The 26,470-nt window shown below is 42.4% G+C and overlaps 1 protein-coding gene across 1 annotated transcript; it reads left to right on the top strand.

Annotated features, from left to right (window-relative positions):
* The first annotated feature begins 6,859 nt into the window (after positions 1-6,859).
* LOC307029063 (matrix-remodeling-associated protein 5-like) lies at positions 6,860-25,929 on the top strand. Its single transcript, XM_079664646.1, has 13 exons — positions 6,860-7,142; positions 7,958-8,184; positions 8,348-8,477; positions 10,091-10,332; positions 10,970-11,121; positions 11,879-13,756; positions 15,509-17,343; positions 18,387-18,528; positions 19,263-19,398; positions 19,813-21,027; positions 21,153-21,360; positions 22,125-22,346; positions 22,513-25,929. The coding sequence occupies exons 2-13, from the start codon at positions 7,997-7,999 to the stop codon at positions 24,631-24,633; spliced, it is 8,469 nt and encodes a 2,822-aa protein (XP_079520772.1). The 5' UTR covers positions 6,860-7,142; positions 7,958-7,996; the 3' UTR covers positions 24,634-25,929.
* The last annotated feature ends 541 nt before the right edge of the window (positions 25,930-26,470 follow it).

The following is a 26,470-nucleotide window of genomic DNA, read 5'->3' as shown; positions in this document are numbered from 1 at the left end:
GTGTGAAATTAAACTATCTTTCATAAGTAATTCATGGGTCTAATTAGAGCAAGTTAACACAGTATAGAGTCATTTACGTTATTCGAGTCTGGCACAGAATATAATGAAATCATGTGTAACCCTGCTAATAAGCTGTCATTGCAGGAACAGTTACGGAGAACAAGCAATAATCAGAATCACACAAGAGGAAGTTGACTAACAGGAAAGGGGTAAAGAGATGTGTGATGGGAAAAAAAGAAAAGGAATGTCCCACCTGAGCTTTTGTTACTGCCATTTTCTAAGTGACACTTAGTGTGTATTGGTGTTTCATGCTGATTTAAAGCCCCTGTTATGAGGCACATATGTAAAGGACTGCAGGCCACCAGACGTCAAGCCTCCAGGGTCACCACCTGCCCCCCCCCCCCCCACACACCTCTCTTCAACACACTCACTTATTTTCTTCTTCAACCCCTGTCAACCCCCTCTCTGATCAGCTCTGTCCTTCCGTTACCAGCCTGGAGCACCTTTTTAAACTCTTAGCCTAATCCATCTCACTCTCTTCCCCCATTTTCTATTTCCCAGAATGTTCTCTCTGACAATGATCCCTCTATTCTCCAGGAGTCAGGGCCTCCGAGAAGCTCCAAGAACATGACATCACAACCATAAAGTTTGTAAGAGTCTTTTGTCTATTTTACAACATTTGAAGGTCATTGTTTGCTTAAGGCCCTGACACACCAAGCAGTCACCAGAGAACTCGCCGACGCTGTTCTCCTGCGTCTTGGCCATGTGTTGCACTGGAACCTGACTGGAACACACGGCAAAGACTTCAGCCGAGCACGTACGAACTGCGCATGCGTGAGTGGCAATAACTCTCCTTACCAGCAGGCGGCGGTAGTGTGTATTCGTCATTCAAAACAGGCAACAACCGGAAGACAGAGAAGAAGAACAGACGACGTGATATAAACAAAACAACAAACAGCGTGTGCGTTCCATTTTCACTCTCGTCCATCGAAAACATGTTTCTTGCGGTACTGGAGCTATCAGCCATTGGAGTGTTGCTTGTGGAAGACATTCTCAAGCAACCGTTTCACTTCTCATGCACTGATTCGTTCGCCATGCGTCGGCCATGAAAGGCCAAATAAGGCGTGTCACGGCCGACGTTGCGGGACACACCAAATTGAGTTTGGGCGACAGGGCACGCTTCGTCGTCCGACTAAAGGCCCGGACAGATCAGGCCGATTATCGGCGTCGGTGGGCGTCAGGCCTACTCAGATTGGTGTGTCCCGCACCGTCGGGTCTTTTCAGCCGGGCCGACGCCTTTTCGGCCGAAAACCCGCCGATTCGGGCAGTCGGCCAAAGACAGTCGGCAAAAGATTGGCTTCAATCACTCTGATTGGCTGTTCAGCTAGCGAATCAGTGCATGAGAAGCGAAACGGAAGTGAGGGACCCAAACAAACTATTAAGAAGGCAAATCTGAGATTTCATTGAACTCCAGCTCTCGACACAGGTTCGGGAAAGCCCCATGAGCTTCTCGTTGTAGAGTGAAAATGGAACACACACGCTATTTGTTGTTTGTTCATATCACGCAGTCTGTTCTTCTTCTCTCAGTTATCACACAGTCTGTCTTCCGGTTGTTGCCTCTTTTGAATGACGAATACACACTACCGCCGCCTGCTGGTAAGGAGAGTTATTGCCACTCACGCATGTGCAGTTCCTACGTGCGTCTTGGCCATCGGCTGAAGTCTTTGCAGTGTGTTCCAGTGCGACAAATGGCCAAAACGCAGAGACGCGAGGCGACGCAACTGTCGGGGTCAGTCTGTGTCAGTTCTTTGTTGTCAGATTGGTGTCCGGGCCTTAACGAAAACGGCCGATTTCGGCCTGGTGTGTCAGAGCCTTTATTCTCAACACTGCTGTGGTCGATTTTATTTCAGTATGGTTGCTCCCATGAGAAATATTGTTCCTAACCCTTTTAGTATGTATGTTTATGTTACATCTGAATAGAATCAGTGAAACAAAAAACTGAAAACAACTGGTTGCCAGATATCTTCTGATGTTTTCCTTTGTTAAACATTTTGTTTAAATTATTCTTCCTATGGGTTAAATAGTATTACAGCAGCAATTGACTGTTGCCTTGTGGTGATAATATAATGGCTACATCTGCAGATAATAGACCTCCAGCTCACTGATGAACCCCCTTTAACCTTCTCCACTCCATTTTTTTTTAACTGCTCAATCTTTTTCCTCATCTCTCCTCTAGCCTGAGGGTCAACAACAACTCAGGGGCTCTCTGTGCTCTCCATGTGTGAGATTTACTCACACAGGCTCTGTGTATCATTAAAGAAAAACACAACAGGGGTTTGTGGCTATCTGTGCATCTCATTAGTGAATCCCCTTCTTTCAAGCCTCCAGATGCAATTTTAACTGCTGTCATAACCTCTAGAGATTATTACATGAATTAATGCTGAACACCTTAGTAGATAACTCTCGCCGTAAGTCTTACAGATACTAAAACTCTGGTAGAGATCCAGACTCATGCTAAATGACACTTCTGTATGATGTTTAGTTTGTATTTTTTGGCTTTAACATGTTCTTAGTAACTGCTCAACCACTAGCTTATAATGATTGTTTAATGTTTTATGTGTTGCGTAATAACACAACCTTTTTAGTGGAATGTAATAAAATGGTCAATTTCTCCATAAAAATAAAATCACCTGCTGTGTTCCACTTCCTAACCAGCCTCTACATGAGCCTACAATGTTAATGTGAAGCTATTTTGTCAACTATATCGAAATATTCCTTTCAATCCACCAGGATAAACATAAAACAACGTGATTAAAACATTTTAAGTTTATTTCCATTAGAATGTGTTACTGCTGAAATAGATTATCTTTATATTGCTATCTTGATATTATTTGGTTCATAGCAGCATCATTTACAATATAAAGAGATTTGGTTTGGCACACTGTAGTACAGAGAGAACCCAACCGGTGATTGTTACCTTTTTACAAACATAAATCAACTATTGAACCTCATAAAATAATCCTCATTATAGGGCCAGTACCATCACATAGTACACACTTTTCAAAATCAAAACTCCTTGTTGTTTTCCCCTTGAATTTTTCACCACAGATTCCCCAAGGTAACCCCAAGACGACTGACAACAGATGAATCTCCTTTAGTGTCTGCATCAGGACGCCACCCTGTTTTCCAGTGCCATCAAAACCTTGTTTGAGAATGACTTGAATGAAAACTGACTCTCATTGGGTATTGACAAACTGACTCTTATTGGGTATTGGGAATCATCCACCGGTTTTCTTCTTACTCACATATTTTTACAATCATGCTCTCTCATTATAGCCACTAAAATCATCTTAAAATTAACTTACAAGCTAAAAATGTAATTAAATATCTTATCATTTAATTGTCACAGAACAAGGTAGTAAGGCCCAAATGAAGGTTTGTTTGCTTAGCATAACTGCTACAATTCAGATCTAATACATTACCCTCTCACAATCCTCCATCTCAAATAACTTAGATTCCAACTAAGCGCAAAGCTTACACAAAGTAAATAATATCCTTGTGACCATCCAACCATCAGCCCCGTGGATCGCTGCCATGGCCGCCCACTGAGCTGCTGAGCCCTGGGCTGTCATCTGTCCAGGCAGGCCTTGACCTCATGGAGAGCTGGAGCCTCGGATCAATAATAGACACAAATGTCCTCGTCCGGGGCCCCAGGCTGAGAGAGCACGTCTTCTTCAAAGTCAAACTATAGGAAAGTATGGGGTCATGAGTTTATGTGTGCAATAATGAGCCTTTAAATATAATAATTTGAGCATAATTGTTGTCAGATAATATACAGTGTGTAGGGAGAGATTAAGATTTCAGGTTACATGTTAATAAAGAAAACATGTTGGTAGCCACTGTTGCTTTTTTAAATACTTCCCCAAGTTGTAAGTCCCTTTACATACTGTATGTCCATCTGATTTCGTATCGCAAGACTTAGATAAGGTGGCTTTATGTTAATTAATGTATATTCCTATCTACTTGAATTAAAAACATAAAAGACAGGACAAAAATAATCAATACCACAACCAAGAGTTCTAGTATGTGTTTAAATATAGTTTTGCGTGCCATGCAACTAAGGCAATAAGCACATTTGATCTTGCATTTACACTAGTAATACAAGTATTAATTAAATTCAGGAAACATTCAAGAAAGCTGATTTTAAGAAGTCTGCGTTGGACAATCTGTTTTTACGATAAACCAGCATTTTATGAGCCTGCAGCCTCAACTGGTTCCATGAGGTCATGAAGTACGTAATTGAAAGTCTTGGTTTTTCTGAGGATAGCTCTTGGTTTCCTTCTGAACTCTTTATCCCTGTCTTCAATTTTTTTGAATTAACCTTGACGGGGACTAGCAGACTTATTTTTAGTACGAATAAGTAGCCCCTCTGTAAAAACACCTTTGTACCTTGAATGGTCTCCCTCCACTAATTTATATCCCTCTCAGACTTTCTGACTAAAGTTAGAACAAAAACAAAATGTACTGTAACTAGAAAAATTACAAGTCAAGTTCAGATAATGGTAAAAACGTATATAATTGAATAGAATGCAACCATTTCTTCAGAACTTGAGAGAAAGAGTTTATTCACACATCAAAGCCAAATTAAATTATGTATCAGCAAGCTGGTCTACTTAGTTGTTTACTTCCTGAACTCATGACTCAGCACTCCATTGGTTGACCTAGATAGCGCCGAACCCCAGAGAAACAAAGATAGAGAGCACTGATGACCAGCGGATCTTTTTAAAGTCTCAGTGGGAGAGGACGGCCGACAGGCATAGAAAGCCAGACTACCACTTTACTTATTGTAGGTTTTATAAGTAATGAGTAAGTAGAGGCCATTTGCTCATTGATTGATTGATCAATTGATTTTAAGAGTTATTATTTTAAGTGGTTTGTCATGGCATAATTCAAAAACATGCAGTAATAATAAGCTCAGGACTAACACATGGGGCAATGTTATACCAGGAGAGTACCAAATGCCCAAGTAATGCCTTTTATTCCCTCTCCTTTCTCCCTGTCTCCCTTCATTCTTTAATTCAGTCGTTCACCTTCTTCAAAGTGTCATTGATATTACATTATGTCTTCATTTTTTCTTTCCTTCCAGTCAGACAGACACTGATTCATTTATTATGGCGCATTACATTCCAGTACAGTGATGAATATTGTAATGAAGAGAGTTAGGATAGGGCCTAATGCTTTTCACAGCCTATCAGATACAGGGAATCAGTGCAGCAGGGGAACTGTTAAGCCTCAACACAATGAGATCGCCTGCAGTGACAAGGGTTATATCTTGGTGGAGATTGGGTCATCTGCTGAAAATCATGCGAGAGGAATTTGCTGATGAATCAAGTGGCATCTTTGAAAGATATTTGGGAGGTTCACTTATCGGCTTTCAAGCTTGGGGGATAAACAGTCATTCAAAATTCATTTTTAGAATCTATTATTCATATACTATTATCGGCTGATGTGAGAAGTCAGTGGTGACCCTATTCTCACGTCTGCTGCTGATATCTAGCCCTTGCGCCCCATTTGTGAACAAAACTGAGATTGAAAGTTAATGTGGATGATGAAAACGTATATCCAAACAAACCATGCAGAAGGCCACTGACTTTTCACACACACACACACACACACACACACACACACACACACACACACACACACACACACACACACACACACACACACACACACACACACACACACACACACACACACACACACACACACACACACACACACACACACACACACACACACACACACACACACACACACACACACACACACACACACACACACACACACACACACAGTCTTTTCTGTAGTAAAATATGTGCAGCAGAAGAAGAGACCAGGAGCTAGGTGCATTGCAAGGGGGCACACATACACACGCAGGCCCTAAATGGACAGTGGGTGGGTTTACTGTGCTTATAAGAGACAACAGCTGAGGAGCATCAGTCTATTTTTTCTCACCCTGCCTTCATTTAAGTCCCCTCAGAAGGAGGTGCGATCAGCTCGGGGTGCCTGAGAATCTGAGATAAGATAAAAGAGGAGACAATCCCTTATTTAGTTGACCTCACACACATGTATCAAGACAAATGCCTAGGCGCTATTGTCCCACTTTCCCTGAATGAAGCCCAATTGGCAGAACATTGAGATATACTCCCTGCCAACCCAAACACTTGGTCCTTGGCCCAAACCTTGTAAATAGAAAAAGAAACATTTGCTTGGGTCGATGTTTCAAACAAAAACATATATGAACACTTAGCCATGTAACAATTTAGATACCATTTGGACAAACAGGAGTCTTGTGTCATGTTTGTGATTTTGAAGAGTTTTACAAATCTGAGGCCATGAGGCTGAATCTGATGTGGGTTTCCTTTTAAATAAAACATCTTCAGAATGGCTGTTTCTAATTCAGGTATATGAAATTAAATTAATTCAAATTAGGGAAAATTGATTAAGTTGTTTGCAAAATATGGAGATAGTGTGAGCAGAGAAGTTACAATGTGGTGTGCAACAGTTGAGAAAGAAAACATCCAGTGAGTTGCAGTTCAACAGAAAGATGTCTGTGTCTATAGAGTAAAATATTTGAGGAGTGCAGCCTGCAGCAGTAACTTGTTACCTCTGTGTCTCAAGAAAGCCCCTCCTCGGACAAACCCCTCAGCCTGAGCGTCACTCAGAGTTCACTTCGGTACAGTCCCTTTTCCTCCGCTCAAATACACACTAACACATCCCCTGTCATCCACACAAACGCACACGCGCACACTCACACAGCGCCAGACTGCATATAGCCCGCCTGCCACTTCCAGTGTTACTTCTCAAGAGACGCGCAAGACCTGTTGGATTTAACTAAAATCATTTTGTTGTTGTGCGGAGTTGACAAAAGTGTGACTACTTTTTTTTCTCGCTCTCCTCAGTTACATCTTATGTGACAACTTATTTTGGTACCTCCACCTCAGTTCAACAATCGCGGAGTTTATTGGTGAATAAACTGGTTAATTGCCTTTCAAAATTCCGAGCCGTGCAGTTGGATTAAATCAGTGTTTGATGGGCAAAATGAATACCTCCGTGAAATAACTCCACAGGATTTCAAGGTATGCTCTGCACATCCACGACTTTGCATTACAGTATTGAATTATTCTCGGATGCTTCTTGCTAGAGTGCGTGATTTACTTTACTTTTCAGCTTCAAATTTAAAAAGCTGGTGGCTATTGCTCTACAGTTGGTTTGATACATTTGAATGGTAAGAGCATTTGTGCGCTTGCGTGAGATTAAATAGGAGAGAGAAACAGGATATTTTCTGTGAGGTCTAAACTGACGTGTTATCTTTTTCTTACTATATTTTCTCAATCCTGTTCTTTTTGTTTTGCTTAATGTATGTCACTCAATTAACCTACTGGGCATGTGCATAAAGCCCGAAGGTCTGTTTTGTTAATTACAATGTGTCAGTGTGGCTCTAGTGTGGATTTTAGGGTATAAGTGTCATATGTTGTACAGATTGCAAATCCCCTTGAGTAAAATGTGTGCTTTTTGGGATGTATGAATACATTTCTCTCTCTCTCTGTGTGTGTGTGTGTGTGTGTGTGTGTGTGTGTGTGTGTGTGTGTGTGTGTGTGTGTGTGTGTGCGTGCGTGTGTGTGTGTGTGTGAGTGTGTGTGTGTGTGTGTGTGTGTGTGAGTGTGTGTGTGTGTGTGTGTGTGTGTGTGTGTGAGTGAGTGAGTGAGTGAGAGAAAGAGAGAAAGAGAGAGAGAGAGAGAGAGAGAGAGAGAGAGAGAGAGAGAGAGAGAGAGAGAGAGAGAGAGAGAGAGAGAGAGAGAGAGACAGGCTGTCATCTGGATTTTGACACATGTCACTGTGATGCACTTTGCTACCCTCCATCAGTCTTGATTTCCTTTTTTCTTGTTGGCAGTGATAATCCCAGTGTGGCTTCTCCTCTCGGGGACTGAAGATGTATCGGGGTGTGTGTGTGTCGGTTCCCCTGCTGACTCTACTGGTACTGACACTTGTGGTGCCCATGGGCCAGGCCTGCCCCAGGAGCTGTAACTGCTACCAGGCCAATGAAGTCCACTGTACATTTCGTTCCCTGCTCAGCATACCTTCTGGCCTCCCTATACACACACGCCGCATAAACTTTGGGTAAGGGAATGCAAGTGAGCAAGTAGGACTGCTCTTATTTACCATCAAACACACCCATAGAGTTTGGAATGTGTCAAATTGCAGCAAATTAACGAGCTCTAGAGATATAATATTTGTTGATGTATTGACGTCTAAGGTAGATGATGCTGTTTCTGTGCCACAGATTCAACAGCATCAGCACAATACATGACAGTTCTTTGGCTGGGCTAAAGAAGGTGGAGCTCCTGATGCTCCACAGCAATGACCTCCACCATCTGCCAGATGAAGCATTCAGAGATTTGAAATCACTACAGGTAAATAGGAAGAAGAGTAGCATGCATTGGACCCAACATTGACATTGTTTAAGGCTGAAAAGAGAGGGAAATCAATTCCAAAACAAAGTAGCAGATTTTTGGATGGGGACAATTGACTAAATTAAAGATAGCAAACGTTTTAAAGAAATGGGATTTATTCTTCAGAGCCCTTTTCTTTATGTTTTGTCAATTTTCTTTATGGAACTACAGCGCCCGTATCTCATACAGGCAGCTAACAGCAACCAACATTATTGTTCTTAACGGTCCTTTTCCAAGAGAAACTGTGCATGCTGGATTATAAAGTGTATGGATGTTAATGGCAAAAATAAATCATTGTCTCAAATATTTAGCCTTTGACTCTTTGGATAAGAAGTATTTTTCAGGATACAGATATGAGTATCAAACTTGGACCCAGTCTCACAGCCTAATCCTTAATCCCAGCCTCAAGCAGGGGTACCACAAGGATCCTTCACAATTTCAAATGTATTTTGTTTCAGAAAACTCAGCTCTCACATTTCTTTAGTATAGTTTATAGTCTGCATAACCTCTTTAAGTATGATACATGTATATACTTAAACTGTTTGACAGAACCCATTTCAGTTTTTAACAACATAAGTGATGCAGAGATTATCAACATATACAGCATTTGTCAAAGAGTTTGGTACAATTTAGAGAGGAATCTATATTAATAAATATGCCTAAATCTAGCAGTCAAACTGATGGCAACTAATTATTATAAAATGATTAATTTTACATTTAATCTGTGAAACCATTATGAAAATGAATGTAATAGTTAATATGATTCTGTTCAAATTTGTCAGCACATATTTCTAATTTCTGTACAACGAATGCATCATTTATTTGCTATCATTCTTTTTGCTGCTCAGTGACAGGAAACACACTGGACATTTTAGCAGGAACCTAAGGGCAGAGTTAGCAGTCCGTGGGGAAGTCAAATTACTCAACAAGCAATTGTTCCCTTCATCTCCCAGGCAGATGCTGATATATTTGGCATTGTGTGATAATAAGATCCATATTTCCATGTGCTGACATCTTCACGTGCTAGATCTGTCAGTAGCTGGAACTCTGCCAGCTAAGTAGCCTTCCTGCAGAGCGGATTTATCACAAGCTTCACAGAAACACAATTCCACAACATGGTTTTCATGGTGTGTGTCTGTAAAGGTTGGTGGGTTTTTTGCACATGACTAGAATAATAATAGTTCCCCAGAGTCTTGAGCTTACAGGATACATTTCCTATTTGAAACGTTGAAGGCCCCCAGTGTTAGAATATGTTTTAGGTCTTTTCTGCTTTGAATCGATAAACTTGCAGCATTTGTTGTGCTACTGGAAGTATTCCCCCATATTTCTAAAAACAACACAGTTTGCATTTATTTTTGCTTACAAAGAGTTTTTCACCGACTCCTTCATCCTCATTCCAATTCCGCTTGCATAATTTGTCATAAATTCAATTTACAAGCATGTGGTGTCCAGTGAAAGACTTATGATCAGTGCATAGACTTGGTTTCTTCATCAGCTTTGATGCCCCATTTTTGATTGCTCTTCTAATCCTTCATTGCTTCCGTTCACTCAATTTCCTCTCCCTCCCCCTGCAGATACTAAAGCTGAGTTATAACAAGCTTAGAGAGATCTCTTCATCTCTAACCTTCTCTGGCCTGACCTCCCTGCTGCGCCTGTACTTGGATCACAACCGCCTCCAGCACATCCACCCCCGGGCGCTGCTCCAGCTGCCGAGCCTCAGGCTGCTGCGTCTGCAAGGGAACAGGCTACATCAACTGCACCCTCGCACTCTGTGCACACTGTCCCTCCTGAATACATATTACTTCTCTACACTCAGGTGAGCTTGAGCACTTACAGTATAGCACATAATGTTATAGTAATTGTTTGGCATGTTACAACATGATAACACTTTTAACAACACAACACAACACAACACAACACAACACATAAAAGCAAAAGAAGAGTGCTCTCTGTTCTCTGGTAAGTTTGTTATTACCACATTATTTACAATACTTCCATGACCTACTACATAAACTGATCTGTGTGTTCTTGACTATCACAATTCTAACAAAACATTTGCACTATGATGACTTGTGACAAAGTATTAGCTACATGTAGTTAAAGTGGCGTGATCAGTGAGATTTAGTGATAATGGGATACATGATTGACTAGTCAAAAGAAAAACTCATCCGATGAAAAAGCAACTCTTGCTGGTAATTTTTACCTCGACAAATACACTTCTAAAACTGTGCCTACTCCTAATTGTATTACTACTGCAGAGGAATAACCAGGATCTGAACATGAGGATGATGATTGAAAGGATAACAATTATTAGTTATGTTCCCCTAACCTTTCATCTCTCACTGCCCACTCACACTCTTTCATCCCTTCCTCCATGATTTGGACTCAACCTTGTTCTCCACCATTCCCCTCCACTTAATGTTTTATTTTGTTTTTGTTTTCCCCATCCGTAGACACCTAGACTTGTCCAACAACAGTCTAACAACTCTGCCCAGAGACACATTAGCAACAGCACCTCTGCTAGAGACTCTTGTGCTGCAGGCTAACCCTTGGAGTTGTGACTGTAGGATGAACTGGTTTCTCACTTGGAGTCTGGCACATCCAGGTGATGATCTGATATGTTTTCAACTGTCATTGTCATGCGCATGTGATTTGTGTTGGTCATTTCTTAAGCCTCTGAGCCAGTTTAACTCAGTCAAGGAGTCGAAATGTGATGGTTTTTGCAAAATGCATATAGCTAGAATGACGAGGCCACTAGGTAAGGTAGTAAGAAGGTGAATGGATTGAGAGAAAAACATTATACAGCTGTAATGTAGCATATCAAATCAAGCCAGTTGATAGAATAATGCGATAAATGTATTTTCCTACACATATGGTTTGGTTTAGTCTATTCCTCTGACATCCGTCCACCTGCTTTATGTTACACCCCCTTCTCCTATTTCCTCAATCTTCTGTATCTCTTCCAGTGTTCCTTGTGGCTGTTATTGAGACGTGAATGAGAGCTGGACCATGAAATGTGTCTCATTGATATGCCAGACTTAACCTGCTATGACTAATCTATGATGACAGCATTGATGTGTGAAGGCAGCTGAAATATAGGCTAATTATTGTGTAATAATAAAGTGATGCATTTTCCTGATTTATGAGTAGATGAAGTAACCATGCAGAATTATTAAGACATATAAAGGTTAATATATTCTTAAGAAGAGCTGGCATGACTAAAATATGACACTGCTAATATGTTCAGATAGCTGAGTTGTGCACTGATATGTTTGTTTAGTTGCTATGCTTTTATACACAGTTGATAGAGATGCCAAGGCTGTCTTTTATGACACAATTTTCTCTGCCTCTCTTTCAATTAGGCTTAATGAAATGTCCCGGCGGCCCTCAGTGTCCAATCTGTGCCTCGCCCGATTCCCTTCAAGGTCAAGGCTTGCTTGAGCAGACTGACCCCTTGTGCAGCTCGCCTGTTATCGCCTCCCCAGGAAGAGACACACCTTTGGAGACCGAACATAGTGAAATCCAAACCAGTGAATCCTTTAGAGAACCTTTAGGCACTGCCTCTCTGGGTCTGTCTGATCAACAAGGGAACAGCGTGGATCTGGTTTGCAACTTCACTCACTCTGATTCCCAGGATATTGCTCCACCTCCAGATCTCTCTCTTTCCTCCTCTTCCCCTCTCCCCCTCGCTCTCTCACTCTCCCTGGAATGCCCCGTGGAGAGACAGAGCTATGAGACACTTTGGAGGATCCTAGCGTACTACAGTGAGACTGCGGTTCGTCTGGAGAGGCACATCATGCTGAGTAAAACCCCAGCATTGGCTTACCGCTACAGGCAGGCACCAGAGACAGAAGGATATTATCACACTGGAGTCCAATCTTCCGTTGAAGCCAGACCACAATGGTTACTACAGCCAGCCATCAGCATTCAGCTAAACAGAGCACAGTCTAACAGACATAAAGTTCAACTTATCTACTCAACAAGAGTTTCTGCTCATCCCGACCCTGCTTCTCATCTCTCAGCATCCTCCCCTTCCTCACCCCCATGGGTGCTGATTTCAACTAATCAGACCGCCACCGAACTTGCAACAGTAGTAGGTAGTAAGGTGGAGCTAACATGCCCTCTTTTAAGTTCTGGTAACCCCAAAGTACAGTGGGTTCAACCGGATGGATCCAAGCTCATCTCCCCCTCAAGCAGCTTAGATGGTAGGCTCCAGGCTTCAACCTCTGGTTTACTTATTCATAAAGTGCAGCTCTCAGATGCAGGGATCTATTACTGCATAGCACGGGCAGGCAAGGATGTAGACGTTCTCCCCCTGCGCCTGGCAGTGGAGGATTCCTCTTTTCCCCCTTCAGGAGAGCAAGTGGGACCTCCTGTCACAGCAACTGTTGGTAAACCTATCAGTCTATCCTGCAAGGCTTTTGGTTCACCAGCGCCTCATATAAATTGGGTGTTACCAGATGGAAACTTAGTACGGCAGGGATTAACTGTATCAGGTGGGCTCATTTTACAATCTAATGGGAGTCTCTCTCTGCCTAACCCTTCTCTGAGGGATGTTGGTCATTACCGCTGCATTGCAGTCAACCAGTATGGTAGTGATTTTCTGTCGATTCAGCTTGAATTAAATTCAAGACATCCCCCTCCACTTAGGACTTCATTTCCCACAGGGCCACAGTCAGCTGCTGGCCGGTCAACCAAGATACGAGCTCCATTACAAGAAGAAGAAGGGTCTGGCGATGTGGCGGAAGAAGGAGAGAGAATTATTGCTGGCAGGAAGCGTCCAAGACCTCTTCAACCTTCCCCAAACAGACGTCTTCCAATTGGAAAACCCGTAAGACGTGGACCTATGAGAGAAGGTGCCCTGAGGAGAGGAGGAACGCCTACATCATCCACTGACCAGAGAAGAACCCGCTTTAAGAACAGACATAGGGTTGCCACAAACAAACAAAGGATAGACCCTCAAAAATGGGCTGATCTCTTGGCTAAGATTCGACAAAAGACTGTTGCCACTAATGAAAGCGAGCCTGTCGATGAAGCAAAGCCCACAGCTGAAGCTGTGGAAGGAGGCCAAGATGGACACACAGGTAGAAATGACGGACTTGAGGATACAGAGAGAGATAGATCTGAAGGACCAGGGGAGGAAGCAGAAACTGAAGGGTCATCTCTTGATGAGACTGATCTACAAGAGGAAGGCCTTCAGCATATGTACCCTGTCAACAAAGAGATGCTAACACATACAGATAAAAATACAGACACTGAAACAGGCAGAGACATAAAGACAGACACTGACACAGACACAGAGATAAAGACAGACACAGACACAGAGATAAAGACAGACACAGACACAGAGATAAAGACAGACACAGACACAGACACAGAGATGAAGACAGACACAGACACAGAGATAAAGACAGACACAGACACAGACACAGAGATAAAGACAGACACAGACACAGAGATAAAGACAGACACAGACACAGAGATAAAGACAGACACAGATACAGACACAGAGATGAAGACAGACACAGACACAGAGATAAAGACAGACACAGAGATAAAGACAGACACAGACACAGAGATGAAGACAGACACAGACACAGAGATAAAGACAGACACAGATACAGACACAGAGATAAAGACAGACACAGACACAGACACAGAGATGAAGACAGACACAGACACAGAGATAAAGACAGACACAGAGATAAAGACAGACACAGACACAGAGATGAAGACAGACACAGACACAGAGATAAAGACAGACACAGACACAGACACAGAGATAAAGACAGACACAGACACTGACACAGACACAGAGATAAAGACAGACACAGACACAGAGATGAAGACAGACACATACACAGACACAGAGATGAAGACAGACACAGACACAGAGATGAAGACAGACACAGACCCAGAGATAAAGACAGACACAGACACAGACGCAGACACAGAGATAAAGACAGACACAGACACAAAGATAAAGACAGACACAGACACAGAGATGAAGACAGACACAGACACAGAGATAAAGACAGACACAGACACAGACACAGAGATAAAGACAGACACAGAGATAAAGACAGACAAAGACACAGACACAGACACAGAGATAAAGACAGACACAGACACAGACACTGACACAGAGATAAAGACAGACACAGACACAGAGATAAAGATAGACACAGACACAGACACAGACACAGAGATAAAGACAGACACAGAGATAAAGACAGACACAGACACAGACACTGACACAGAGATAAAGACAGACACAGACACAGACACAGAGATAAAGACAGACACAGACACAGAGATAAAGACAGACACAGACACAGACACAGAGATAAAGACAGACACAGACACAGACACAGAGATAAAGACAGACACAGACACAGACACAGACACAGAGATAAAGACAGACACAGACACAGAGATAAAGACAGACACAGACACAGACACAGAGATAAAGACAGACACAGACACAGACACAGACACAGAGATAAAGACAGACACAGACACAGACACAGAGATAAAGACAGACACAGACACAGAGATAAAGACAGACACAGACACAGCCACAGAGATAAAGCCAGACACAGACACAGACACAGAGATAAAGACAGACACAGACACAGAGATAAAGACAGACACAGACACAGACACAGAGATAAAGACAGACACATACACAGACACAGAGATAAAGACAGACACAGACACAGAGATAAAGACAGACACAGACACAGACACAGAGATAAAGACAGACACAGACACAGACACAGAGATAAAGACAGACACAGAGATAAAGACAGACACAGACACAGACACAGAGATAAAGACAGACACGGACACAGAGATAAAGACAGACACAGAGATAAAGACAGACACAGACACAGAGATAAAGACAGACACAGACACAGACACAGAGATAAAGACAGACACAGAGATAAAGACAGACACAGACACGGACACAGAGATAAAGACAGACACAGAGTTAAAGACAGACACAGAGATAAAGACCGCAACAGAATCAACAGAAACACAGACATATATAGAGAACGAGACAGAGAGCGAGGCAGAGAAAGCAACTCCACAGACAGAGTCAGTGACAAACACAGAGACACAGAAAGAAGCAGTCACATTGAAGCCAATGTCAGCAGCAAATGAAATTGTCCCAGAACCAGGTGAAGGGGATGAGCCAGAAGAAAACACCAACCCATCTAGAACCAAGCCTCAAAACCCCCGGGAGGGACTCTTCCCTAATTTGGTACCCAATTCCCGGCCTCAAAGCCCTTGGAACTCTCGCAGGAGGATCGGACAGCGAAGACGAATCATCAACAGGCCCAGGGGGCGTCCTTTGACCCCACGCCGACCTATCCCTGAACTTACAAACCCGAGGTCACAAACTGAGACACCTGTCACTACAACAGATCAAATTAATATGTTGATGCTGGTGTCAACAACCACATCTCCAGTCATGCTGTTGACACGGAGTGACCATATTGAGACTACTTCAAATTATGTGGTACTGAATTCTGAGTCTTCCACTATTTCTAATACTGTTGGTATCTCCATTCCTCTCTCTTCCTCCTCTAACACCTCATTATCCCCCTCTCACACGAAGATACATATAGACATGGTGACTCACCCAGCCAACATCCCAGATACTGCAAAATCCACTCTCTTCAACACACTAACACCAGCACCCACTCACTCGGATGCTACGGTCGTGCAGACACATTCGCCTAACACACACGCCAAGACTTATACACATGGCATACAGACTGTCACAAAAACACACACATCTTTAGGCAAACATGTTGATGAACCTTCAAGTGATCCCAATGTTGTGCTCGAGAGGAATTTGTCAAGTGAACCATATGTGTCCCACTCCTCCATCTCTCTCTCGTCCACTCCTTCCTCCATTGTTTCATCCACAGTCCCCAGTACAGCTACAACTACTACTGCAAAACTCCACACTACTCCTTTTACCTTTCTCAAAATAATACATACTAATTCTGCTGAAAGTATTACAAGTATATCTTCCACTACAGCTAATGAGGACACACGTCCCATAGGAACAACACATATTTCTTTGAATATAAGTCCCAAAATGTTTACTACAACTACCAGTATTATCCCTACACCTAGCACTACCAGAAGTACTACAACTGCTCTTACCTCTACTACTTCTTCCACAACACCTGATAATATATCTTCCACTACAGCTATTGAGGACAAACGTCCCATGGGAACAACAAATATTGCTTTGACGATAAGTCCCAAATTGTTTACTACAACTACCAGTATTATCCCTACACCTAGCACTACCAGAAGTACTACAACTGCTTTTACCTCTACTACTTCTTCCAAAACACCTGACATTACATCAACTTTTCCAACTACCACTACTATTAGCCCTTCTACTACAACTATAACTACTACTACTGCTAGTACTGCCAGTACTACAATCTCATTCAAGACTATCCCCGCAACCTCTCATCCTACTACCACTGCTACAACTACTACTCCTACTAGTACTAGAATTGTCACCTCAGTGAAACCTCCTTCAACAACTACAACGGCAGCTACACCCAGTAAATCTTCAACTACAACCACTACAATGATCACAACAAGTACAACACAATCACCCAGAGAGAGGCCAAGCATTGTCAACGTTGATCCCAGAGGGAGGCCTAATTATGGGGGTTCAAACCAGAATCGACCCACTATTGACTGGAGGAACCCTGGAACTAATTCTATTCCAGATTCAGACAGCAGCCGGCCTCAATGGCCCCCCTCCCCTTCACTCCCGGCTGCCCCTGGGGTGAGTTCAAATTGAGTCAACAGTAAAGCTATTTGCTTTTTATTTGTTAATGTCTGTCATTTCCCCCTATTTCCCTGCTCTTTGCTTTCAATCATTTATACAATTAGTCATCTCTGTAAGTGCATTCTTAAATGCAGTCTACATTTGATATATATATAGAGAGCTATTTTTCTTTGTTGTCAGCTAAGTGGAAGTCAAATTAACATTTATTTTCTAAGTGAGGGCTAGCCCAGAAAATAATAACACACATAAGCATGTACACACACATGAAACACACACACACACGCTACACCGACTGTGCAAGCCTTTGGGCAAAAGCTTAGCAGAAAAGCACAATAGATCTGAAAATAGTCTAATCTGTATCCACATGACCTGCTATAAAACCTAAGGGATGTTTAGGACAGTTCTTTAATTTCATGGATTTTCTGGAGCTCTGCTAGAGTCCCTGCAAGATCTAAAGAAGTGATGAAAAACACATGTTCCATAATCAACAACATTATGCGTCTTAAGACCCTAATCCCAAGGGATTTAAGATAATCAATTGTTAATTAATTTCCAGAGCTCTTTTGGCAGGCTTCAGCAGACAAAACCACTGGGTTCACCATCAATGGTTCCTAATCTGGTATTACAGTACTGCTATATATTGCATTTTTTAACCTTAAAAGCTCTTCAATGTTTAATAAAAGGAATTACAAACTTTTGAAAATTTTAAATTCACATAATCATATTACTTTTTAAATACATTAAAACCATACATAATTAAAACATGTGTAATGGCCTTTATTCTTACCTACACTTATGTTTTGATTTGTCTACCATTTTGGTTAGTTCTGATTTTCCTATTAGACAATTATCATTTTATCTATTGCTTTTCTGAAGGTGTTGTTCACAACACCAAGGCCAACACAATGCTGCAGCTTTGCAATTCAAGGGATTTTCATTAGTGGTGCTATGCTCTCAGATGTCTTAAAGTTAAAAATAAATATTTATTATTATCATGATTTTCTTTTTTGTTTACTTAAATCTATAAAACGTTTACATAGGTCCCAGTTGTGAGATCCAGACCTAGGATTGCAGACCCGCACATTAGGACAGTGTCGGTCCCAGCAGAGAGCACAGCCAGGCTGGCTTGTGAAGCTCAGGGCGAGCCAAAGCCCTCCATCACATGGACCAAGGTCTCCACAGGTACACGCTGAGCAGACAATATGCACACATTTATTTCAGTATGTAGAAATATGTAAATATTAAAAACAATTCCCTTGTAGATATGAAAGTACAAATCAGGGTTCATTTTTATTTCCACAGATTACTCAGTAAATCCGCTCTCTTAAACCCTCAGGCATATATTTGTATGCTGGGAAACATAGAAATGCCATTTTCTTATCAGAAGTACTACACACTGTTCCTTTAAAGCAGAAATAAGGAAAGATTTGTATTTACCTCTTGACGTCATCGATTCGAAAGGAAAAACCAACTAAGCTTTAGTATGTACTTTAACTTAATGAATATGAACACATTTTGCACTGATGAAGTAACCCATTAACACCCAGCATTACGCACTGGCATGTACACAATAGGCTTTTCTCTCGCTTGCCATGTGGGAAAGACATATTGCAAGAAAGTAATGGAACATTTGTGCACTGCATCACTGGGCTTACTTCATGCTGTGCCTCAAAGTATTTCCCTGATCCTCCTTTCCTCTGTCTCATTCTAACTTTCTTTCCCAATTTGTCTCTGTTTTTCCCTCTCTGTTTCATCACTGCTGTCTGTCTGTCTGTCTGTCTGTCTGTCTGTGTGTCTGTCTGTCTGTCTGTCTGTCTATGTGTCTGTCTGTCTGTCTGTCTGTCTGTCTGTCTGTCTGTCTGTCTGTCTGTCTGTCTGTCTGTCTGTCTGTCTGTCTGTCTGTCTGTCTGTTTCAGGAGCGGTGATGTCAATTCTCTCCAGGGCAGAGCGTTTTGAGGTCCTGCCAAATGGCACTCTAGTTATCCAGAATATTCAGCTTCAGGACAGAGGCACATACATCTGCAGTGCACAGAGCTTTCTGGGTCGCGACAGGTGAGGCTGCTCGTACCAGTTAGGAATATTAATGTAGCATTTTGCATTTAGTTATAATGACCATGGTAACAAATACTCTCTGTATTAATTACACAGACCAAAGGCAAACAGCTGTTTAGGATTATGCATGCTGTGTTGGTGTATTTTTAAGCAGCCTAAAGTCATTTCGAAATCTCAGTTTATATAATCTATTTATAAAAGGTTTGTTCTAATCCAATTCCAATATAATTGTTTTACTTAAAAAATATGTTTGTCAATCCCATGTCTCTTTCCGGATTCCTGTTTAAATTGTGAATACATTAATTTGGGAAGTTTCCTAAACGTGTCCTATGCCATCTATGTTCAGTTTCATTTAGAATAAATACAAATGTGTTTCCATGTTGACTATTTGTGTCCTATACTCTTTCGTGATAGATTGCTAGCCAACCTGGAGGTGTGGACACGCCCCCCTCGAATGCAGCTGGCCAGCTACAGAGAAGTTACCATTCATCAGGGTGGAGAGGTGCACTTGCAGTGCCAGGCGGATGGTGTTCCCAGCCCTCTGCTCTCCTGGGTTTTGCCTGATCGCTCTGTCCTGACCTCCAGCGCTGCCTCCACCAGTCGGATTATTATGGACACGAATGGTACCCTCCATATACCAGTAACTTTAACCGGTGACAGAGGTGTGTACCGCTGTGTGGCTTCCAACTCAGCAGGAACAGCCAGTGCCTCAGCGCGTGTACATGTGTCCTCCTTGCCCCCTGTTATACAGCAAGCCAAAGAGGAGCACCTGCTTTTGTCTCCTGGGAGGCCTGTTTATGCTCACTGCTCTGCTAGGGGAGCCCCGACACCAACTCTGCGCTGGCGAATTCCAGATGGGACTATAGTCCGCCAATCCCAGTTTCTTCATGGCAACCTTTTTGTCTTACCCAATGGGACACTGCATATTCGAGGAGTTCGGCCTAAGGACTCAGGGAATTACGAGTGCATAGCAAGCAATGCTGTGGGAACCGATAAGAGAACAGTTAGGTTAGAAATTGAAGGGTCAGCAGAAGGAGAAAGAAGCCAGAGTGAAGCAAGACATGAGGGAACGAAAGTAGTTGAAAAAACATCTTCTTCACTAAATAAAGACAGAACTTTATCTATCCCTAGCCACCCTTCAAATCCATTCAACTCAGCTAGACTCCCCGCTTCATCGCCCCATGATAGATCCCGGACCTTGCCGCTCAACCCCAGTTCTTCTCGCTCATCTTTTTACCCTCGCCCACCCACCGCCACTAACTCACTTCCTAAAATCCATAAAACAGTCACTGCCTACCCCACACACTTGAGCAACATCAACAAAACAAAGCTCTCCCCTCTCTCCCCATCCTCCACAATGCCTACAAATAACACCGAAGTCTCGCCTGGCATTGTAAATAACACAAAAGTTATTTCTCCTCCCCCCTCGAAAAAATATACAGCATCAGCTGCTTTGCATCCCTCGCCTGTCTCACCCTTCAGTAAAGCCCTTATTGTCTCTACATCACCCTCCAGCTCCACTGTCCACTATGGGTTATTCTTGCAGCTCCACTGCTCTGTAACTGGAAACCCAGCACCTATCATCATTTGGAGGACCCCTATTAGGAAACTGGTGGACGTGCATTACAGGTAAAGTGGATGTGGGTTTATGAAACGGTTGTTTAATTATATCTCGTAGTAATTCTGTCACTATTGTGTCTCATTCTATACCTTTTGGTGATATTTTTGTATGTTTGTCCACATTCGATTTTCAGTTTTGACCATCGTTTGAAGGTGCACCCTAATGGAACTCTGTCAATCCGAGCATTAACAGAGAAGGATGCTGGTGACTACCTCTGTATCGCGCGAAACAAGGTCTCAGATGATTATCGCCGCCTGCATGTCTCTGTTGTTACTAAGCCTGCCAAGATCGAGCCCAAGCAACCACTCAATCAGATGGTGTCTTTTGGCACACCACTGAAGGTAAGTTCAATGAAAACAATTAATAAATCACAATTGATCTCAGTCTGGCTAGTTATTAAAGAAACATCATACACCACTGTTCCACTGTTAGAAACTTGCATCAAATGCTGCCAAAACTTAAACTAAAACAGTCCATCTTCCACACCTGCACTTTTAAGCTTTTAGAATATTTTTGAGACTTTTTGATCAGGCCATGATGTGTGTTGGATCTCTTCTATGGCTGGGCTTAGCGCCAAACATTTATACAGCTTCAAGCTGTGTCTTTAGTTGTTTTTTCTGTTCAAAAAGTGCATCATATTTTTTTGACTTAAAAAAGGAAAAGAAAGACCTGTCAGGTCATATAGCCTGTTATGAATCATCAACAGCGGCCTTCAGGGGATGATATTTGACACATGAATATTCAACAGTTCAATGAAATACAATGTCAAGCGGGTTGAAATGCAAGAAAGAGGACAATGTATTTGGGAATTTGTTGCCCTCCTTTTTTATTTCATTTAAAAATTAATGAGATTTGGACTTTTTTTTTTTAAAGCAGCTTCATTTGTCTTGCTTAGCAGTGTTTTCTTAAATTAGTTCTATTTTTGGGATTATAAAAACAGCCCTAAAAGCTGAATCTAGAGCAGTATGCATCTTTCCTTTTAACAAAGTGGAGACATTGTTATTTCCTAACAGCTCTCGGCAGTTTGGCACTCTTCCAAACAAAAGTAAATTTAAGTTAAAGTTGATAGAACTTTTCATGATAATAATGATCCTGTTCCATGCAGGTGGACTGCCAGGCATCAGGACTGCCTGACCCATCTGTCCGTTGGAGCCTACCAGATGGAACCATGGTGAACAGTGTGTTGCAGGGGGAGGACAGAGGAGGGAGAACATGGAGGCTAACTGTGTTTGACAATGGGACGTTACTTGTACCAGCAGTAGGGATGGGAGAAGAGGGAGAGTACACATGTTATGCTGAGAATCAAGGAGGCCAAGACACCATGAAGGTAGTTCTTCAGTCTTCTGCAGTTTTCTACTGCAGAAGAATATTTGAGTTATCATTTATATTACATATTAAAATTGAGTTTATTGTTTTTACTCACAATAAACACATCATGAATACAAATACAACATTTATTCAGTTGTAAACTAACTCAAATTCAATGTTTCAAGGTCAAAGTAAAGATCATGAGGACATCTCTACCAACCTTTACTGATGACAGAAGACACCACGTGGTCAAAGTACGTGAAGGGGCAACAGCCACAATTCCCTGCCAGGCCACTGGAGTTCCTGCCCCGACGGTCACATGGTTTTCCCCGACCCGCCTTGTCATCCCAAAAAGTTTGGGATCTGGCTTTTATTCCGAGAGGGTTGTGGTGGTTTCGGGTGGAATTTTAGAGGTGCGTCTGGCTCAAAAGATCGACACGGGAACCTATACCTGCCGAGCTAGCAACTCAGCCGGGGAGAGGAGCATGCTGGTAGGCCTGGAGGTGGAGGCTGCTAACCATGGACATAGTGGCCGGGTGGGAGGAAGAGGTTGGAGTACAAGCTATCAGCCTGATAGTGGTCATGGCAGTAGATCAGGGGAAAGCACTAATAATGCAAGGATACGTCAAGATGGATTTACCAATGCAGACACAGGCCAGCTTGGCAGCAGTGACAGCAGAAATAATGCCTATAGTGCTAATGATGGCAGGACAAAAAACATTGCACCAAAGGATGGCACTAACATAGCAACCAGTGGCTTTTATCCTGCCCTTAGGAGTGATAGTCAAGATGGATTGAACAGACCTGTCAGTGGAATCACCACACAACTAGGAAGAAGTGATATCAGTGTTGGAGTGAGTGGGGCTGTAAATACAGGCATTAAAGCGGATAACATTGGAACAAATCAAAATGGACCCGGCGTTATGAGTAATAGTAATAGCCTGAGTAGCAGTCACACCACAGTTGGATCAGATAATGTAGAAAGGAATCCTGGGACTAATACGAATGAAGTAAATGCAGGAAAGGCTGGTAATGGCGCTTACACCAGTAGAGAAAATGGCAGGATAAGTGTGTCTAATACAGGAGCTGGGATTGGCTCACTCAGTGGAAATGTGTTTAGCAGAAGTAGCAGTAATGCTGTTATAGCTGCTGGTACTAAAAACTATAGTAACACTGTTGTGGGTGTGGTAACTACAGTCAAACAGCGAGCTGTGAAAGGCCAAACTGTGGTTTTGCCATGCCTCTCCCAAGGCTCCCCTCCCCCTCGTGTGGCCTGGCTTCTGCCTGGTAATGGTGTGTTGCCAGCTCCTTACTATGGCAGCAGACTCACTGTGCACCGAAACGGCTCTTTGGAGCTGCGAGGAGTGCGTGCCAGCGATTCTGGGACCTTATTTTGTGTGGTCAGAAATGAGAGAGGACAGACGACGATACAGGTGGAGCTGGAAGTCTCTGAGCCACAAAAGGAGGCCAGACTTTCACACAGGGGACAGGCAGATGAAAGGCCTGTGATGGGACGTGTTGGTGTAATAGAGGCGCCACGCCCGGGAGCCTCATTAGATTCAGCTAAATCCTTGAGCTCAAGGCCAGTGTTGCCTGAGGCACTTCATCCAAAAATCCAAGTTACTCAAAAGCCTCTACACAGAGGCCAGTCTTTGCCTGCCACACCTCGTCCTGTCGGCCCTCCACCCCGTTCCTCGAGCCCTGTGTCAGAGCCAGCAGTGAGCACCAGAACAGCTCCCTTAGTGAGCATCATTAATGGAGAGAACCTCCGCCTGCCTTGTCCTGCTCCTCAAACCCATGGATATACCCAGGGCTCTCTCTCATGGACCATGCCAAATGGAAAAGTACTGACCCGGGGTGAAAGTGATGACTCAGGCCGATACAAAGTCCAAGAAGATGGAATTCTGACAGTGCAACAGGCCTCCGTGTACGACCGCGGCACCTTCAGCTGCAGATCTACCAGTGGCGACTCAGTTTCAGTCATCACGGTTCCCGTCATCGTCATCGCTTACCCGCCACGCATCACAACAGGCCCCTCCCCGGTGACCTACACACGACCCGGGGTGGCTGTGGAGCTGCCGTGTAGGACAATAGCGACACCCCGGGCGACCGTAACCTGGGAAACACCAGACCTGACACAGCTGAGGGTCATGGGTCAGGCTCGTATCTATGGCAACCGCTACCTTAGTCCTCAAGGTTCCTTGGTGATACAAAACCCGACAAGTAGGGATACAGGATTTTACAGATGCACCGCCAAAAATGTAATAGGAATGGACACCAAGGCAACCTACCTACATGTTATATAACAGGGTGAAATAAACACACACACAAACAGACAATCAGCAGAACGACGGAGACAGTCTACTGTACTGGTGGATGAACTCCTCTGCTTATAACATTTTATGTTTCCCACATGCCCAAAGGAACTGCAAGGCTTTATGCAGGAGATACTGTTGAATCTCCGAAAAGACAATACTAATATACATTATGTCTCATTTATGTATTTGTATGACTTTGATTTCAATACATTTTTGTTTGAAATATCAGGAGTTGAAGGATTCTTTGCTGATACAGCATCATACATCATACATCATACAGCACCTGTGGACTGTTTAAGTGCAAAGATGTGTCACATTTGAGTATTGCTGAAAGACAAGCAAGCTTTCCTTGGCCTGATTGCTTTGTTTCATTACTTTACACATTCGTCCACTAAAAGTGAACAACAGTATAGCATACAGTATTTGTAATGACTGTATCACTAAATATTGTAGATAAAACACAGAATAAGGACAAGAAATACTTTTTCCTGTCCTTCACAAATGTCAAAAGGCACATTAATATTCGACGTGATGTCATATCAAATAATCATTTTTGATTTTGGTGTATATTTATAAAATATAAGATGTTTTTATATACTTGCGAAATGGGACGCCTTCAACACTATTTAAATTTCAACTTGATATTGACCTTTTAACTACATTTTCTAATTTATAACGTACATAAAAAGGTTGTATTTTGTTGTGGTGCATATGTAGCGAACAGTAACTTAAATTGGCAGCCTTGTTTGTATTTTACTGCCTTACCGTTACAGTGAATGTGTAGAAGACATGATGAGTGCTCAAGCGTTGTGATCCAACCAGTTTATTCATGATTTCTTGAACCTATTAACTCTCCTTGTTATATTATGGATTTTAAACCTTGCCAATATTATTTTACCACCATTGAGAACATCTCACATTCTCACAGCATTAATGGGGCAGAAAGAGATACGGTACAATGCACAATAGTCAGTTCTTTGGAGAGTTATCTTTGTGATTATTTTGATATTAAAGATTGTATAAATGCATGTGTGGTTTAAGATCCTTCCCTAAGCTTGAGCACAAAGACAGCAGCTCATAGTTATCATGTTTCCTCTTTCCTTTTATGTTTTCTTTTCATTTTGTCCTTAAATTATTTGTCTTGTAAAGTCTCTGTTGTAAGATGTGCTTTGTCATAAAGGGAGAAATTATTAAATATCATTATGTATGTCAATAGTTACCAATGAATGACTGCTTGCTATATTTTTGAACAGCTTCATTTTATAAATAAAACTGAAAAAATAACTGAAAGTCGACTTCATGAAATGGCAACAGTTAAAACTAAGATTTATTCAGAAAAACGAAACAGATACAGAGTGTGTGCCTGAGTGAGTGTGGGGAGAGTCAGAGTCAGAAAAGTAAACAACTAGTGTTGGTACAAGAGCAAGAAAGGAAGCTTTTCCTTGAGTATATTATGAGAACAGAAACTCCTTATCCCCGGCTCAGCTGTCCAACCAGGATATGGGGTCTTAACTATAGATGGGACACATGTTGATGACATCATATTGCTCTCCCTGGGAAAAGTAATAAACTAACAGCAGGCTTCAGGGCGACTCCCCTGCGTTAGCCCCTGCCAAGTGCTCTCAATAGTGTTTATTCTGACTCCACTAAATACGAACAATGATCAGACATTATATGTATGAGCACTAAAGCTATAGTTAATCATATAGTGCAATGTTGGACGTGACCCATATATATTGCTCTGGAACTGTCAAAGTCATCCCAAATAGCTGGTGTAAATGCCGCTTCAAGGATTAATGACTAAATATTTTCTAGACTGAACTGC

The sequence above is a fragment of the Notothenia rossii genome, assembly GCF_949606895.1.
Source record: "Notothenia rossii genome assembly, chromosome: 2".
Lineage (NCBI taxonomy): Eukaryota > Metazoa > Chordata > Actinopteri > Perciformes > Nototheniidae > Notothenia > Notothenia rossii.
This window is presented reverse-complemented; position numbering and strand designations above follow the sequence as displayed.

Excerpts from the sequence above, each read along its gene's own strand:
- LOC307029063 (XM_079664646.1), top strand. The coding sequence starts at position 7,997 with ATGTATCGGGGTGTGTGTGTGTCGGTTCCCCTGCTGACTCTACTGGTA. Across the intron at positions 8,478-10,090 it reads GAGATTTGAAATCACTACAG|ATACTAAAGCTGAGTTATAA; the intron begins GTAAATAGGAAG and ends CTCCCCCTGCAG. Across the intron at positions 10,333-10,969 it reads TATTACTTCTCTACACTCAG|ACACCTAGACTTGTCCAACA; the intron begins GTGAGCTTGAGC and ends CCCCATCCGTAG.